Source organism: Candoia aspera, chromosome 1, assembly GCF_035149785.1.
Source record: "Candoia aspera isolate rCanAsp1 chromosome 1, rCanAsp1.hap2, whole genome shotgun sequence".
NCBI classification, from domain to species: domain Eukaryota; kingdom Metazoa; phylum Chordata; class Lepidosauria; order Squamata; family Boidae; genus Candoia; species Candoia aspera.
The window spans coordinates 278,873,021-278,892,335 of NC_086153.1; the positions used below are offsets into that span (position 1 = coordinate 278,873,021).

Here is a 19,315-nt window from a genome sequence, read left to right on the forward strand (position 1 = left end):
CTCTTTTGAAGTTTCTCACTAAATATCAGCAAAGTTAGAAAAATAATACCGATTTACAAATAATGTTGTAACAGGCTCACATTTCCTTGATGGGCAAGTGATAGATTAGATACATTATAGATTAGATACGTAGATGAGAGCCAGTTTGGTCTAGTGGTTAAGGCAATGGGCTAGAAACCAGGAGACTGAGAGTTCTAGTCCCGCTTTAGGCACGAAAGCCGGCTCATTCTCTCTCAGCCCAACCCACCTCACAGGGTTGTTGTTGTGGGGAAAATTGGAGGAGGAAGGAGTATCAGGTATGTTTGCCGCCTTGAGTTATTTTTAAAAATAATAAAGGCAGGATAGAAAATAAAATAAAGTAACATGAAATGTCATTTGAAAAACCAGTATATGCTTTCGCTTTTGTTTAAATTTCTTTTATTCCCATTACAGACCTCGCCTAGGAGTCACTCTTCATAAAGTAATTGCAGCTGGAGCCCTTTATTTATTATTTTCTGGTGTGGAAGGTGTCCTCAGAGTCACTGGGGTTAGTAATCCCTTGTTTCAGAGTTTTATAGCTTTCATATGCATGAAATTGATGGGCTTAGCTTGCTGCAAAACGTTTTGTGTAATGTAAAATAACAGATTTGTTGAATAACTATTTATGGTTTACGTTCTTCAGGGTGGCACCTTTTTTGTGGAATAATGTCCTCTCTGCAGTATCAGCATGAGCACCGATAAGTTTCTGGCGACTCTCAGAAATGGATCTTTTTTGGTTGGCTTTTCTCAACCATTAAGTCCCTACTAGTCCTGTTTTAATGGAATGTTTTTAATCGTTTTAACCTGGTTTTTACTCCTTTCTATTTTGTATGTATTATTAAGGAATATTTTGTGGCCATTTCAAATTTTCATTAATAAGGCTGATAATACTTTAAACTAAGAGGAGTTTAAAAAGAGTATCCCTTTTGGTTCATGGGCTATCAAATGTTGGACAAGTTAATCTTGACCATTTATTTATTTATTTATCGACCGACCGGAGGGACTCTGAGCGGTTTACAATATAAAACAATAAATATATAATAAAATTCCAATGTAAAGTAGAGTATAAAACAATTTCACAGAGCTCCCAAATATAATCAAATCCCGATGGCTATGCTCTCATTCAGTCCTTGCATGGGAGGGGTACTTCAGGGCACTAGCCAACCCCAAGCATGACTATTCTCCTCCCTGCCCCAAGCCCGGTGACGGAGCCAGGTCTTCCAATTCCTCCGGAAGGCCAGGAGCGATGGGGCTAATCTCACCTCCGGGGGCAAGATGTTCCAGAGGGCAGGTGCTACTGCAGAGAAGGCCCACCTCCTGGACCCCGCCAGGAGGAATTCTCCTGCAGACGGGGTCCGCACCATGCCCTCTCTGCATGATCGGGTGGGACGGGCTGATGCAGCAGGGAAGAGGCGGTCCCCCAGGTAAGCCAATCCCATCCCATGTAGGGCTTTAAAGGTGATAACCAACCCCTTGAATTGGACTATATTGTTGTTTGTGTAGTTCAACTCTGCTTTCTGGGTCCATTAACGTTCCCAAGTCTGGGTGTCTGGCGGAGGAATTTTTCTAGGCCACGTGACAATCCCTGACCTGGCTGTTATTTCTGCATATTGTTCAGTGTAAAATATGTATATTAAGTCCTACTGAGTTTTATTTTGTATCTAGTAGAACTCTTATTCTTTGTTCCTATGCCAATCCGTGTTTAAAAATTCTTTTTTATCATGTTTGTAATATAAAACCAATTCTCTTTCTAATGCCTTTTCAGTCTTTCCATGGTGCTACAGCTGTTGTAGCTAGGTTTGGACTGTCTATCATTGATTCCTGTATTATTTATTGGATATCCTTTCAGAAATTATGTCTTACGTTTCTAATTTATATCATGGCAATATGTATCCTGGATTTTTAATACATCAGGGAAAAACCCTACTGTAGATGTATTTTTAAAAAAATTAAACACATTGTTAAATTATCCTCTCCGTATTTTAGGATTCACCTTTAGAAAAGCCACCTTATGACTTGCTAATACTATGAGCAATAAAATCTCACAAATCTGAATATCATCAGATTATAAATCTCATTCTCAACTGTATACTGAAATTTCTTTTATTTTAATACAACCTGGAACTATTTTGCTTTTCTCCAACTGTGCTTGCTGTAAATGCTTAATTTATAGTGGGCTGTATGGTCTATGTAATTGAGGCTTTGTAATTGAGGCTGTCCTTGTAAAACAGATTAGTCTTATGCATCTATTCAGTAATAAGTCCTAATAAGTTGTTATCCACCTATCTATAGCATTATTAAGTTATTGTTCACATGTCTCTGGCATTGCAGCTTATCTGTTTCTGTTTCTTGCAATGTTGGTAGGTTGATAGAAAAAATTTGATAGTAGATTAATAGAAAGTGCAAATTGTGTATAGTCTATATATTTCTTTATTACAGAAGTAAGTGATTTAAGTTAAGGGCTTGGATCCAGTAGTATGTGTGTGCTGATGAACCAGTATTTTCATGTGAAAGAAGTTTTCCCCTTCTTCATCTCCCTGCATACCCTCCAAATCTGCTCTGAAACAGTATGGGATTCTTTAGAACAGCCTTTGGTATATTCATGGGATGCAAGTTCAAATTCTGGTCCATGGGCAAATAGCAAGTCATGTAACATGGCAATAAATGCTAGGGTTTTTTAAAAAAAAATCAGAGTGATGTAAATATAAATTTGGATAATTTTATATAGTATATTTTTTAGCAGTTCAGATATCTGACTTCCAATTTCTTAATAGTTTAGGGCAGGATGCAATACAATTGATATTGGCAGTTTAATATTGCAAGTTGGAAACAACACACTTATGTTGCTTCAGTAAGAACAAAAAATAAAACATTTAACGCATCTAAAGAAAAAGCCCCATATAGTTCCAGTTACAGTGAAATCACCCATGTGTAACTCTGTTCAAAACAGAATGATTATTGCAAGTTGCTGTTAGTACCTTAGAAAAATTGGGTAGAAATGTTTTAAACATAATAATCTGGCTTACTAAAAGCCCCAAATGAAAATCTAGAAATATTTTCGGCAGATTATTAGGACCAAGCTAAATTTGACAGTAACTGAGCTGTGTTGCAATAATATGCAAAGAGGGTAGTGGCAGTAGAGTTTGATTTTTACCACCAAGGAAACATTTGGGTAGGAAATCTCTACACTCTGCTTGCATTTTTCTTCTTGACTTCCAAAGCTGGAGGTGAGTGGTTTGGAGAATACACTTTGTGGGGCAGGGCTGTGCGAAACTAGCAGGCATGGAAAAAGGTTAAACGTTCAAAAATGTCAATTTTTCCTAAAATATAACCTATTTAATCTTTTGAAGCACACATAAGTGTGACATCACAATACAACTGGAAGTGAAGGATATTTTTATAACAAGGGTCATGTTGACTTGGCAATGAACTGTCAGGGAATGTATGATGGCAGGAGAACCAAAACAGAGAAGGCCACTCCATTCTCCTAGTCTTTTTACTACTTCTTGCTGTTACCTTCTCTTCCCTACCATCTCTATCTATGGGTCTTCTAGAAAAAGGTAGTTGATTCTTGTCAGAGGCTGTTGCTTACAGAAAGTTTACTGAACTAAGTCATAGGTTAAAAATCCCTGGTTTTTTAAAAAAATCTATTTCACCTCATTTTTGGGGCAAAAGTATGTCAGTAAGCTTCTGTCTTGATAAAGCCACTTGTGCCTTATTTATTTGGAATATCAAATTGTAGGGTTGAAAGAGACTTTGGAGATCATCGAGTCCAGCACCCTACTCCATGCAGGAATCCACTGTGGCAGCATCTCCAATAGAGGAATGTCTACCGCCTCCCAAAGCAGTCTGTTTCATTGTTAAACAGCTCTTACCATTCTTTTTCTGATGTTGAGTGAAAATTGGCTTCTGTGTAATTCATTGTTTTTTGGCCTATCTTTTAGAACTCTAAATAATTCTGCCCCATCTTCTACATGACACTCTTTCAGATGCTTGGAAGACAATTAGTATGTCTCCCTGCAGTCTTCTGTTTTCCAGGCTAAACATAGCCAGAGCCACCAACTATTCCTGCTTTTTTTCTTCCAGGACACGGATCATCTTGGTTTCTGTGCTCTGGACATGCTCCACTTTGTCAGTGTTCTTCCTAAGATGTGGGGCCTAGAATTGCACTTTATTATAGGTGTGGTCTGACCAATACAGAATAGAAACTATGAGTTCTCTTGTTCTTGACACGCTAACCTCTGTGGCTATAGCCAACAGCTGCATTTGCTTTTTTTGCTCCTACATCATCCTCTTGGGCTGGGTTTAGCTTGTGATGCCTAGATACCCAATTCCTTTTTACATGTACAGTATATGTAGTATTATGCCCACATTATTAGGCTTTTTAGTAGGCAGGCTTTCCAAGATTACTGTTGGTGGCTGAGAGCATCTGTAGCAGAACAGTGAAGCCCATTGGGTGGAAGGCCAGAGATCTGAGAACTCCTTTCCCAGGTGTCCTCAGGGTCCTCACATTCTGGACTTACCTCCTGCTGCCATCATGTCTTCCAAGGTCATCACACCTGGCATCCTCTCCCTAGCTCTGGAATGTGACATCAGCTGAAAGAAGTAGATTCTTTGTTGGTTTATGGAGATGTGTACATGTCTGAACACACTGGGCTTCTCCTTTTTGCCTAAGGTTAATTCAACCTTTCACAGATCACAGGAGAATATCCTGCCCAGTTTCATCTCATTCAGGCGAGATGTACAGAGGTTGCTTTGGCTGTATCTAAAATGTACTCTGGATGCTCACTCTGATAGCCTGTTCGTTCCCTGCAAGCCAATGGATCAAAGCAGGGAAGTGTCTAGGCAGCATATTTTTGGCGTACAAGGCTTGTTTAACATCTATTCCAGCAGGTATCATTTTTCATCTTGTTATGGAAAGCTAATGCCTTAGCTCTAGAGCTAAGATATTCCTTCTGAACATTTGTAAGGCTACTGCTGAGGCCAACTCCTCTATGGTTATGAAGCTTATAAAACAGATACATTTGCCTCCTTGGACATGGCCCTTAGCCACACAGCTTAATAGAAAGTTCTGTAATGTGCTTCTGGTTGCTTTGTAGAGATACTGCTCTACGACATCCTTTCCTATCAGCTCTTCACTGATAGAAAATGAAAGTTTGCGCTTGCTGTGAAGTGTCATTCCAGTCTGCAGAAAATGGAGCCAGCAGTGTTTCCCTTCTGCTTGGGGGTTAGGTTGCAGCAATGACGTTTGTGGTTCTCAGCATTCTTTCTCCTATCTGTTGATCCAGCATTAATGATTGCAGTTCCATTAGCTATGGGTTTTGTGTAGCTGAACCAAAGTCCTAGGACCGACAGGTACTCTTCTTAAGAGAAAGAATAAAATCCAGTAAAATAGAAATATGTAAAGTATGCATTTGTGTTAGATATGTATCTGTACATTTCTGTACATATGTATATATATATATATAGAGAGAGAGAGAGAGAGAGAGAATGAGAATAGTTAGCATTTAATATTAGAATAATGTAATAACTGGTCCTATTCTTTAGGAATAAAGCAAGAAAAATGTGTTCAGTAGATAGTAAGGTAAGAGGTCTATGCTTTACGGTGCAATCTTTTTTCAAACTTACCTTTGTAGGCATGCTTCCAGTCTGCCTTGATCTCAATGCCTTTTTCTCTTTGTCTCTCTAGGCACAGAATGATCTTGCCTCCTTGGCTTTTATTCCACTGGCTTTCCTAGATACTGCCCTCTGTTGGTGGATATCCTTCCTCACTGGTTTATTTGGTGGAGTGCTAATTTATTTGAAGCTGGGTTTTCATGGTGGGTGGTATTCTACTTTAGATGTTCTGTCAGATTTCATTATTATTTGATTTATTTCCCGAATATAATACTTCAGGATTTTGCTCCTACCTACCTTTAACTTGGTGCCTTCCAAATGTGTTGGATTTCAGCATTCTTTTCCCTCACTCAGCAAGATAAGTGTTGAATCCCAATACATCTGGAAGGCAGCAGGTTGGGAAAAGCTGCAGTACAGAACAAGCTGTATTGAGCTCAGTGGACTTTTTTCTGGGTAAAAATGTCCAGCATTTCACTGCAAGTCTGGTGACTAAAGAGGCTAGTGAAAGCTAAATCTTTCTCAGAATGATTAACACAATCCCATGAGGTCAACAGTAGTTACCAGTCTTGGAAGTGATCTTGTTGCGGTAGTGCCGTTGAGTTCTAGTAGGTGATATATAACTATAATCTGAATTTCTGCAAAGAAGAGTTTAGCAGCAGAATACTTTGGATGTTTTTCTACCAAAAGGCCCCAAAGTTAATTTAGGTACCCACAAGATGTGTGGATTTCAGTGGCCGTTGTAGTTGGGAATTCTGAAATCTGAAGTTCCACATCACCCAGTTGGGAAAGACAGCCTCAGGATTTCCAAGTTGGATTGGAAAATCTCCTGTCTAAAATACTGGAGAGCTGCTGCTAGTCAACATAAGCAATGTTAGGCTATATGGGCCGTGGCCTGACTCAATAATTGGATTCAACATTGCACTAAGCAATGGTATAACTTATTTGATTTTGGACTTGTATGTTATGCAAATCTATCTAATTCTACTGATTATGCTTAGCAAACCATGGCTTAGAACAATGTATGAACTCATCCATTGTAAGGCAATTTACAGTGTCTGATGGAAAGGAAACTGCTGTGCTAATTTCAGTAATCCTTCTATGAGTTTGTATGCACTTGACATTTAGGCCAGAGATGGAACTGTCTAAGAAAACTTCATTTTTCCCTTGGCATACTTTGTAAAACTTGCTGAAAATTATGTTCATAAGGACAATACTTTACGCTGGCACTATAAAGTTTGGAAATAGGGTGCCACATGACTAATCTCTGTTCTATTCGTGCATATTTCATGTAGGCAGATTATTCATTATTTTTAACAGCCTTTGGAGCAATACAAGATCTAAATGTCTTTAATAACATCTGTGTCAGGGACTTAAGGTGGTAACTGATAACTGAACCAGGGTGTACAATAGGTGGAATGTCATTCAGATTTCTGTGAGTTGTTTATTATATACATCATCATATATATTATAACCCTAGGATTAATTGGGTAATATTATGTCTGGTGATGTCAAATGAGATCTGAAGAGAAACCAAAGTATGATTATGTCATAAATGTATATATGCTGAATCTTTCCTTGACTTTCTATACATATTTATCAGTTTAACTCAAACAATGAAATTGCTGAAACTTAGGAGGAATGTTGTGAAGCTCTCCCTTTATTGGCATTTCACCAACATACTCATCTTGGCAATAGCAGGTAAATTTCAGAAATTATTCCTAATTCTAAAAATAAACATTGTTGAACCAGATATCCTGGGGTACTTAGCATTTCATGCTCAATCTGTCATGCGGCACGCCCATATTTATTTCATAAGTAATAGTGCATAAATGAAGCAGATAAAGGAAATAAAAATTGTGCCAGAAAGGAGATTAAAACATTGCATTCTTACAGCTTACTGATACTTGCCAATCTATTTGGGACAAAATGTTCTTATTTCTTATTTTATAATTCTAGGATGCAGAAGTAAATGTCTGTTACCGCCTTAGGTCTGTTGAACTGAATAGGAAGTTAAGGGTAAAATTGTTTCTGTAAAACTGTTCATTCTTCATGATTTTTTATTTTTTAATGAATAAAGAATAGGGTTCAAATAAATGCAAGCTGATGACTACAAGTATAATAATATGAATTGGTTATAGATGATAGGGAATAAAATATTTGATTGAGGAGTTCTGCAGTTTAGTCTGAATTGCTAATATTTTATCATATGTGTGTGTTCTTATGTTTTAAAATACTTCCAGCATCTGTTATTTTTATCATCTGGACAACTTTGAAATTCAGACTGGTGGATTGTCAGTCGGTGAGTTTGTCTCATTTGCTAGTTATACTCTGGTTTTGCTAGTTAAGTAGGTAGCTAGGAATTTAATTACCTTGCTTCAGATTGGAAGCTAAGCTGGGTCAGACTTGGATGGATGTGATGGTGAATATCAGGGCTATAGGCTGGTCTTGGAAGGCAAGAATATATCTTGGGAGTATGCAATGGCAAACAAAAACACTTCTTTATTGTTGCTAAGGAAACAACATGGACATGTCCATGAAAATCATTAGGAGTCAAACTTAACTTTAGCTTTGCCTTGCTGAAAATGTTGGCATTTGGATCTTTTTATCATTTAATATCTTACATCTGTTAACAGGATTGGCAGGAGCTATGGGTTGATGATGCCATCTGGCGGCTGTTATTCTCAATGATTCTTTTTGTCATCATGATTCTTTGGAGGCCATCTGCCAACAACCAGCGGTATTACAGTATCTTCATTTATACTATAATATTGGTAGATGGAGCTGTAGAGCTATCAGTCCAAGGCATCTGCTCATTGTTGCTCTCCAGTACTTTCCCTTTCAGTTTTAGATACTAGAAACAATCTTGAATATATCACAAGTTTAAAGAAACTGTAAACATGTTCTATATTTAACCTGATGGAACCATTATTTGTTTCTTTGCTTTCTGAAAGGTTTGCTTTTTCACCATTGTCTGAAGAAGATGAGGAGGATGAACAGAAAGAGCCAATGCTGAAAGAGAGCTTTGGTAAGAAAAATGTATCTCCATTTTATGAATCCAACTTTTATTCTAAAAAGGGGAATCTTAGCTTTATATATAATCACTAATATCCCGTTAAACCACTTTAAGTTTTAATTAGATTTCATTACTGCAGTCTTTTGTGGCACAGGGCCAGCAATAACATTATAAACAATTTTCCTGCACTCTTGTCCCCAAGAGGCATGATTTTATTTCACAGAGTAGTCCCTCCAGCCTTTGTATTGACACTAGAATTCAAGCAGTAGCTGAAAACATAGTTACATTTGAATCACACATCTACGGAATAAACAAGATAGACTGGAATTCACACATCATGCTGAACATGGTTTAATAACTGCACAGCACATCATTGGGTGCATCTGCACATATTAAGTTAAAATCAAAAATATCACATTATGATTTACCATGTTATGTGAACCAGGCAACAACAAACTTCTAAAGATTATCGTACTGATCAATAAGCAAGAAATACATCCTTGTATCTTCAGGAGAGCCGCTTGGATACAGAATGGAACTGGAACAGATTAAAACAGATCCCTCGCTTTTTCTCACCTGTCTCCACAGAGAACTGTTTGTCTATGTTTGGCAGACACAGGCTTTTGTTTCTCTAATTCCATGTCAATGCCTCTGCTGATAGGCAAGTCGGACACCTCCTTAGGTCCTAGATGCTGAGCTTCTATTCCTAAAGTAGTTCCAGTGGGCCATGAACATTGCCAGACCTGTGGTTTCTGTGCAGTTTAGGCAGCTTTTGTCACTTTGAAGATCTCATACTGATTATAGATGCAATCATAGCAGCAGATCAGAAAATAAGCAGAATTGAAAGCCAGGCCTGTAAGACCGAATAATTTTCCCTGTGTTACCTTTCTCAGGAGTTGCTTCCACAGAAGCCCATTCTACCTTTCCATAAAACAGTTGAGTTTTTAAGCCTGTTCTGAGTGTGGGAAATAGATTGGACATTGAGGAATGTGTATTATATATTATATTTTATATACTCAACATTACTAAGTATTGCATTCTTCAGTAAGATTCTTCCCCTAATATTTTACACAGAAGGGATGAAAATGAGAACTTCAAAACAAGAATCAAATGGAAATCCTAAAACCAACAAAGCAGTAAGTTCTTAGCTAACATTTTCTTAGCTAATGCTGGAAAAATGGAAGATATAAGAATAATACGTTAAGATGCTCATTAGCGAAATGTTACTTCTAATAAACTGCAGCAATTATCATATGAGTGATGTCAGTTGTTAAAAGAACATTGGGATTAAGCTATATGCTAAAAAGGGAGATGCAATAGCAAAGACGAGTTCCTTTTAATTTGTATTTAGACTCATGGTTTTTATTAAAACATATTTTAGATCTCCTATGGTAAGAATGTGCTATGCTAACTCTTAGAAAATATCTTCCATCCCTAGTGTGTGTAATGAAAAGATTACAACTATATGCATAACCTGTAATCTCCAAATTACTAATTATTCTAGAATTAAAGTATTATTTAATGGAAATTGTTCAATGAATAATGGTAAATTAAAGCACTTTAGATGCTATACAGGTAATCCTCACTTAACAATGGTAATTCGGACCAGCAACTCTGTGGCTAAGCAACACAGTCGTAAAGTGTGATGTCATGTGACCACGCCAACTTAACGGCAGTTGTGGCAGTCCCAGCTGCCATCATTAGGCAAATCCTGCATGGTTGCAGTGTTCCGTGGTCATGTGATTGCCATTTGTGACCTCCTGCTGGCTTCCTATTGACTTTGCTTGTCAGAAGCTGGCCATGAAGGTTGCAAATGATGATCGTGTGACTGTGGGACACTGCGAAGTTGTAATTGTGAGCTGGTCATCAAGCCCCCGGATCGTGATCACATGACCGTAGGGATGCTGTGACGGCTGCAACTATGAGGACCTGTCGTAAGTCCTCCTTGTTCAGAGCTGTTGTAACGGTGAATGGTCGCTGAATGAGTGGACATTAAACGAGGACTACCTGTATATGAATAAGCTGTAATGTCCATATGACTAGTTATTTTAGGACTAAAGGTGTTATTTAATGGAAATTGTCTAATGAATAATGGTAAATTGAAGCACTTTGGATGCTATATGTTTTTTAACATGCTTTAAAAGGAAATTCAATTAAGCATATCTTTCTAAAATGATGGGCTATTTTATATATAACGTAATAAAGAAGAATGTTTATAGGCTCCTTGAAATAGAGGTGAAGAGATGTCAGATATAGTTAATGAGATATTCTATTGGAAAAATATATGGGGGAGATACATTTTTGCATTGTATTGTTAGAATGAATGTAAATATCACCAAAAAAATGTACCATCATTTTTAAGTGCACAATCATCCACTAATCACCTGATTTTTAAAAACTGTAGCAAGAAGATGATTTGAAATGGGTAGAAGAGAATGTTCCTTCTTCTGTGACTGATGTGTAAGTATCTATAGTTTGAGTTATACATAAAAATTACACTTAAAGGAAAAACACTAAAATTGTAATTTTGAAAATAAAGGGGATGTTGCCAGTTGCAATATCCAGAAGGGGTGTAGCTTCTGGATTCTGCCTTTTAGGCTGCCAGTTATCAGTTTCTAATATATAGAACTGTAAATTTATCCTTGTTCTTGTTTAAGCTCGTTTTTACTTGATGAAGCAAACTTTGGGAGGCTTTTTGGAATCACAGCGGTCTTTGTTAGAGCTAGACAATATCCCCTGGGCTGGCTGCTGCAACTTTCTGCCTCATGTTTTGTAGTGTTACAGTGATGTTGTCCAAACAGATGGGATGAAATGATGCAGCCCTTTTCATTATTTTGAAGATTTGAGGCAGGTTAAAGGTAGCTATGGGAACAGAGAGCCTATCGTTCTGACCATGAAACTCCCAAACCCTGCCTACAATGGACCAAAATCATGCTGCCAAAATTCAGCCATCTTGGCAGCATCTTTCTGAGTAGTTGGGTGGTCAGGGTGGGAATGGAAGCGCTTTTATTTCCCAGAGGCCCCCTGCTCCCATCCTCACCTTATTTTTGAAAACATTAGGCCATTTTGCAGCCCCATTTTTGCAACGTGACTTCAGGATGTTCCATGTCCAAGAGGTCACAGTTACTTGGCCTGAGGTCTAAAGGCCACATGTGACTCCTCGAAGCTTTGGGTATAGCCCCAAGTGTTAACCACCAAATTGGTGGAGGAAGGGAAAACGAATAAACACACAAAGAGCAATCATACTGATTACATTTAATTCATTTCTTTTTTAATTAAATCAAATATAATTCTCTTTCTGGGCTCACCTATTTTTTTGTTCCACCCATGTGCCACCCAGTGATCAAGTGAAGCCCTAGGCCTGAAAAAAATATGTCCTTGTCTACATGGCTGATGTGGACTATTGCTACTTTTGCTGAGTATTTAATGAAGGAAAAATGCAAGGTTTTCTCTAATTCTGTGTTTTTTCTTTCTCTGACTTCTGAATCACAATTTCGGTGAATATACATACTTCATACTAGCATGACAGCAGTAACTGCTAGCATGAATCTCTCTTTGTTATACTATGTTTTTTCTTTCTTTTTCAATTGCAGGGTTCTGCCAGCACTACTGGATTCAGATGAGGTCAGTAAATAACCCTTAAGCAACAATTCAGGTCCTATGACATGACAGAAGAGTCATGAGCCAATAATTAAGGAAATGACTCCAACAATTTCTTTAAAAAAAGGGAATGCTTTAACTGTTTCAGTTAGTGCATCAGGGAACTACTAAACATCAAAAGGAAATTCTGTTCAATACTTTAAAGATTTCCTAAGAGATACCTAATTTTTTTTAACAATCTGCATTGAGATATTTATGCAGAAAACCTGTGAGTGGCATGCGTTAACCCTTCCTTGCAACTCCCCCTTTAACCCACCCACTAGCTATTTTTACAACTATTTTAAGCTATTTTGTCTCTGTGTGTGGTGGGGAGAAAATTAAATCTAAGCTGGAATAAGTCTAATATAGTTTAGACTCCATGTTAGCGTTCTGTGAAGAACATCAAGTTGAGAATGTTATTTCACTCAAAATGTCTAATACCAGCCTTTAGAAATCTAAATATGCATTGTCCAACCTATGATGAGGAGAAGCTGATACCTGGCAGTTGCCAATTGCTGGCAGGGGAAGATTGCTTGCATTATTTAGGGCCCTAAATAAACCTGGTACTTGATGGATAGGATGTAGAATATAGTATAGTACTGAGACTATTTTTAATGTGAATTTATTGTGAGAAATTTTGCATGCTGTTTGGAAAGTGTGCTGGGGCTACCACACAGGAAATAAGCATTCTAAATGATAATCCAAATCATATTTCCCATAATCTTAAAGATGTAAAGCTGTTGCTACTGTTTTTTATTAGACAGTGCCACCAGTGTCCCTGGAGCTTTAAAGGGTCATATTCCCTTCCAAGACAAACCTAGATTTCTCATTTCTCTGCTTCTTAGAATGAGGAATAAGAAACAGTTAAGCCAAGTGACTTGTGGATTTCTTTTGAGAAGGTATTTGAAGAGAATTTGGAGAGCCATACTTATGATGCAACTTTAAGGGTGTCCATTAGATGTGTACTGTAGTAAAACTCATAATTCCCATATTTATTGAAATACTAACTGGGAATTATGGGAGCTGATTGAGGAAAGTTGGTGCAACAAATGGAAAAGAAAAATGTATTGAATTTTTTGAGAGTCAGTGCCACTTAGGTAGGATATGATGGTGGATGGTCATAGATAAGAATATGACAATATTTGCATAGATATAGTGGGGCAGTGCTGTGGAGATACTTCAAGATAATGACAATGAACGTGTGAGATGTAGAAAATGGGAAGACACTGCAGGAATGGAAGAATGTATCTCAAACAATGACATATAAATGATTTGTGATGTACACATTTTCCAGTAAGCTAAGTCTAAGGGTGCCATAAAAAAGCATTTATTGTGCATTCTTAGAAAGCAATTTTTTCTTTCATTATCTGTTTCTGATATGAGGCAAATAACAATAGAGTTGGTATTGCTATTGTATGCTACAGTCTTTAATTTTATCTCTCATTGCAATGTGATTTTTACTTGTTTCATGTCATATTTCTTTTGAACAAGCAATTGGGCTTAGATCTGCAGTTTTCTAGACCTGAAGGGCTTTATCTTTAAGTCAGTGTTTAGAACATGCTAACCTTAACTTGCACCTAGAAGAGCACATTCAAACAAAATGTATATCCCATGTATGATAACAGTTGCATTGTGCTGACTTCACTATGCTGAAATTGAATTTATGCAAATTGATGACTTTACTATAGAAACAGCAGCATTTAGTTTAATAACGTTTGCTTGCTTTTTAACAACTACTCTTTTATTACGATAATGTAAGATTTTCAGACAAGTAAAATGCTATACTTCATTGGGTCCTGTTTATTAATCTTGCAGGAGAGAATGATCACACACTTTGAAAGATCCAAAATGGAATGAAAGATGAAACAACTTGCAGGAGAAGCTATCTTAGTGTTCCAGAAAGGAAGAAACCTTGTCTCCCTTGCAACGTTCCAGTGCTGTTTTCTCTGATATGTTCCAGGAACTTTGGAACTATAGATTGTTGTCAGAGGGAAATTTTTGTGGGGTCAGCATGGAGGGAATCTCAGTCATGAAACGATTTGCATTTGCACTGTTTGCTGCCAGTGAGGTATTTAAACCATGGAAATGTCTTTTATTGCAGCAAATTCTTTTAAAGTATTTAAGTTAAAACTCATTAACAATTGGCCGAGCAACTTTTAATTCAACACTAGATCTAAATCCCCAGATTTAACTGTAACGGGGTGGGAGAAAATAGGAAGTTTCTCCAAACGGGTGAGGGTGATTGACGTGCAGAAGTTTCTTCAAAGAAGCCAAAAGTGACCTCTGCTTGTAGATAATTTCCAGCACAGTGTATTTGGTAAGATGCTGCACATAGTAACTCCAGTATCCAAGACCTGGGACTGTAAATGGAGGTTTGATTCATATCCCTATCTACTTCCCTTGGAGGACTTACACTGTCAGAGCTGACAGAATCATTTACCATCTGTGAAAGTGCTTTGTGTACAGAAACAAGTATGCAACATCCTGCTATGTGCGAGAAATCTGTGAATCAGGATCAGTGCCTTTTCTCTTAGATTCAGTAGCTATTGTCTGAAGATTCTGCTGTTTGGTTAGGAAAAAGAAGAGAGTTTTTGAAGGAAAGCTTTTGCCTATGGAAAACACAAACTCCAAAAGAAGTATTTGGGAGAAATTATGATGCTTAATATTTTAGCAAAATTAAGTGCACTTTTTTTTCATTCCACGGTGTAGAAAAAAATATTTTCCATTTAATGTACTTACAAGCAGTGATTACTTAATTCCCAGTTTGTTGCTATCTCATTGCTGGCAATGAGATGTGAGCGTGAGCTGTTAACTATTTGAACTGGAACAGTAATTGAATGAAAACACCATTGAACATCACAGAACTTACCAACTATCCCTGACTATTTCCATGTTGAAAATATTTATGCTAGGTTTACCTAGCCCAGACAGATTTGAGATACTAGATTTGCTTGGGTATGATCTATGTAAAAAGTAGTCATAAACTGGAAGTATTCCTTTTTGCAATTCTTGAACAGGCCTTGTGTTAAATGGCATTCTTGATTGCTCCCAGTGCTCCAGCTGGTGCAGTGGGGCTGATATTCCCCCCCCCATACATCAGCCTTTTAAAACTCTTGATGTACCATTCCTCTGAAGCCCAATGAGATATTTAAAATAGCTACTTACAGCCATCCGTTCACTGCTTCTAGGTAAAACCATAGCCAAGGCTCACAGAAGAAGAGATCATTCTCAATTGTTCCTTCAGATCTGGAGCTGGCTGCAATGCACAGTAAAAATGCAGACCATAAAGTGGCAGCTCAGTCCTCAAGTCACTTTAACCAAAGGCCAAAAGGATCTTGTTACAGTCTCAGTAGCTCCATAGCTTCCACAGTTCTACATCCTACCTCCCCTCCAACCATAATCTGCACCAAGAGACATTTTTAACTATACACTTGTCTAATTATATTTAGATAATTCAAATATTTAAGAGGGTTTTTGTTTGTTTGTTTGTTTTTAAAGAAACTACCAGGAAAACTGAGCCTGTTACTGGGAGAATAAACAGGTCTTGCAACAGAAACAAATTCAGGTTAACCTAATGACAAATACTCTTCTGCAATAACTTATGCAAGTATGTGTGTTGGACCTTTCTTTCCAGTTGCCTAGAGGAGTGGGAGAGAAGGTAGATTTTTTTTTAAAATTTAAATTGTGTTTTTCTAAGTTTAATGCCAAAACACAAGTCTTACAGATATTTGAGTCATTTCTTCTGGAAAAACTGGAATTGGGTTTTCACATGGAATTTACTACTGGCTTAATTCTGCTTCCCAGACGTGTTTTAGTTGTACTTACAGTGTATAAGTGGTTTGGTAAATAGGGCGTCCTCTGTCTTACAGGAACTTTTTCATTTGATTCAATCTGAATTAGCAGATTTATGTTCTGTATAATAAAATTGTTTTTTTGCCTCTTAAATACTGGAAATCAGCTAAGCGCATCTTTCTGATGTTATCTGATTTGAGATGTCTTATTTGTGATGGTAAAATGGCAGGAATGGACCATGTGTCTAGATTCAGATACAGTGGGCAGCTTCTGTATTCCAATATATCTGTCATTAGTTGGATGAGTCAAAAGGCTGGGGGCAAGAAGACAGCATGCACATTGCTCACCCTTAATAATTTTAGCTTTCTGTTATTCCTGAATGCAGTCACTTTAGAGGTTGATATGTACCCTAAGACAAAGATAAAGAAGCTCTATTATGTCTTAGGACTATGTACCATGTCTTTTAAACTGTTAGGCGGCTTCAGACTTGCTGTAATGGGGTGTGCATGCACAGGGAATGGGGTAAATTGGGTGCCACTGCTTCCCATGAGGGATCTCCAAACCTTTCTTCCTGTTGAACCCTCTTCACAACATGTGGAGGACAACCAACTATACTGCCAGGTATATACTGGGAAGGTGTGTGTGCTGAAGACTAGAATAAGCACCCCACGTTCATTAAGAATTTAAATTACTATGTTTAACAAGGTCAGAGATGTAAAAGTTAAAAGAACGGGTGAATAAGTGCTATCTGAAGAGGCCAACTAAGGGATGGTGTGGTCTTTCAACCCCAGGAGTGGGGTCTGTCTCTCTCACGTGCACATCCACCAGACCAAGATTACTCAGCGCAGATCTCAATCCAGGAAATAAATCAATCTACCGTACACCACAAGTAGCTTCATTAATCCTGGCTTGCTGTTCATGAGATCCAGCGGTGTTGTTATCAGTTGGGGATTTCCCCTTTCTTTTAGCCAACCTTGGAGAGACAAAGCAGAGTCTATTCTCCTGGATGGACAGGTCAAACCAGTGTTTCTTAACCCCAGTATGCTGGCTGGGGATTTCTGGGAGTTGAAGTCCACATCTTAAAGTAGCTGAGAGAAACTCTGGGTCAAACTGTGTTAACCCTTTCAGTGTCCGAACCCCTTAAAATGGAACCCCCTCTTACGATGCTTACATTATTCATAATTTTAGAATTAAGAGTTTGGATGAAATACGAAATATTGGTGTATATATTGTACACACATGGACTTACCTATGTCAGGATAATGGTTAACGAGGCACAGTATTATTGGAAGTAGCTGGAGCTCCATGGATATGCATCTGCTACATGTGTACAACTTGAGATAGCAGAGGCAGATTGCACACAATCCTTAGAAATCACTGAACTTGTTCCTCAATTATAATTTCTAATGTGATAGAGAAAACTATTAAGCTATACTCAATTAAAACTTCAAAAACCAGGTGCAGTTGGTAGCTCAGAAACAGGTGTATATGTACTGGAAGGTTTCTAGTCCAAAGTTTCTGACATCTTCAGCTGAAAAATCCTAAGGAGCATTCCTTAGAAGAATCCTAAAAGTCCTGGGAAGGCTTTCCTGCAAAAGCTGGAGAACCACTAGCAGTAAGTAGAGAATATTGGATGGAACACCTTAATATTTTAACTTTCCAGAATCCTGCCTTAATGAAAGTATTTCCTCAGCCATTCATGACATTTTCTCAAAAAGATGGCCCTGAATTTAGGATGATTCTGCCTTCCCCCAATCCCCCAAGAATCAGTGAGTAAAAACTTATTTGCCTGCGTTACCCATATTCTTCTAATCCAAAATGGTTCTTATTTTAAAGTTAGTGTTCTGGTGGAAAAACTCCTGGTATATGAGGCAAATACAGTAACTTATAATTCATTCGCTTGTTATTAAACCACTTAATGTTTTAAATAATTTTTAAACAAAGAATATTTTTAATATTGTTGAATATTGCCTTTTGTCCCAGGCCTGGGGTTAATGGTTTTAAGTTTTTAATTTTTACTGGGTTTTTTATTGTTTTGTATGCTGCCAAGAGTCTGTCCAAATTGGGTGGCCATAACAAATTTGAATATTTTTTAAAAAAAATTAACTACTTCATCGTTGTGTTAAATGTCATAACTCATCTAATTTAGATTAATTTTTGATCATGCATTGTCTGTAAATAATGATTGCTCCCTCTATACATTCTACATTCTATACAGTGTCATTAATATCCAGGAATACAAATATTACTTCCTTGGTTGCTTCCACAAACTTTAATTGTTTAAGTTGTCTCATTCACATAGTTTATAGAATCCTTAATCCTTCCCATTCTTAATCCTTCCATCCTCACTGCAACTTTTTCTTACTTCTGGTTGGTTACTATTATCTGTTACACAAGGGAGTTTGGTAACTTGCAACTTTACATTACATAAATTTAAAGAGGAATCCAAACACAACCTTCTTTTAAAAATCAGCCCATTAAAAAAAAGTTTCCTTTATCTTTTAAAATTCAGACTGAAAAGGCTAGCGCTTACAGAAGTGTATTACAGTACTTGCTTTTTAAAATATTCGTTTCCCTGCAGCATGTACCTCCGACTCTGAGGATGGTAAAGTGCTACTAAAGATAGGAATTCAAACACTATGATAGAATTTAGCGAGGGAAGTTGAATACTTAGGATTCCTGTATTTAAGAAATAAAAGACCTCCAGTGTAATTCCATCTATAGCTGAATGAAGCAACTGTATGTACCCGGGAGAAGGAAAAAAAAGGAAAGGCTTTGGAAGCCAGCCATTATGTAGAAATATGTTATTGTATGATCCACCCACCGTTGATGAGTTACAGTGGATTTTCTTGTAATATACTCACAGGAATCTAGTTTACACTAAACGCACAAGGGATAATACAGGAAAAGCAACAGCTTAATGTTGAAAAGGTTTATTGCAGAATCCCATTCAGATTGCGCAGGAGTACACACCATCCTGCGGTATGTACTTTTGCGGGTTAAGCCTTGCAGGTCGCCTTTTGCTGCAGGTTCCCTCAGTCCCACGACGACCCTCATTCTCCGCAATGCCTGCTTTGTCCCCAAGATGGGCTCCACCAGGAAATACTCAAAGGTGGCTGCTTAACGTAAGCGCTGGGCTGGACCCTAGAGCGACAGGCTTTGGTCCGCGAAGGGGAGCACCGCACGACCCTCGGGCGCCCAACCAACCTCCCCTCCTCGCAGAAGGAAGCCGGGTAG

The 19,315-nt window shown here is 37.8% G+C and overlaps 1 protein-coding gene across 4 annotated transcripts in view; it reads left to right on the forward strand.

Moving 5' to 3' along the window:
* The window catches only part of TMEM87A (transmembrane protein 87A), a 32,870-nt gene extending 16,648 nt beyond the window's left edge, over window positions 1-16,222 (forward strand). The window contains exons 11-20 of one of the 4 annotated variants that reach the window (XM_063289897.1): window positions 433-526; window positions 1,784-1,855; window positions 7,224-7,332; window positions 7,875-7,933; window positions 8,268-8,371; window positions 8,586-8,659; window positions 9,725-9,783; window positions 11,052-11,107; window positions 12,241-12,271; window positions 14,102-16,222. In XM_063289897.1, coding sequence (XP_063145967.1) covers window positions 433-526; window positions 1,784-1,855; window positions 7,224-7,332; window positions 7,875-7,933; window positions 8,268-8,371; window positions 8,586-8,659; window positions 9,725-9,783; window positions 11,052-11,107; window positions 12,241-12,271; window positions 14,102-14,143 — 700 coding nt within the window. In that variant the 3' untranslated portion in view covers window positions 14,144-16,222. Of the gene's footprint in view, window positions 1-432; window positions 527-1,783; window positions 1,856-5,707; window positions 5,777-7,223; window positions 7,333-7,874; window positions 8,372-8,585; window positions 8,660-9,721; window positions 9,784-11,051; window positions 11,108-12,240; window positions 12,272-14,101 lie in introns of those variants that run through there. The other 3 variants (XM_063289895.1, XM_063289896.1, XM_063289898.1) reach the window with 3 other exon arrangements.
* The last annotated feature ends 3,093 nt before the right edge of the window (window positions 16,223-19,315 follow it).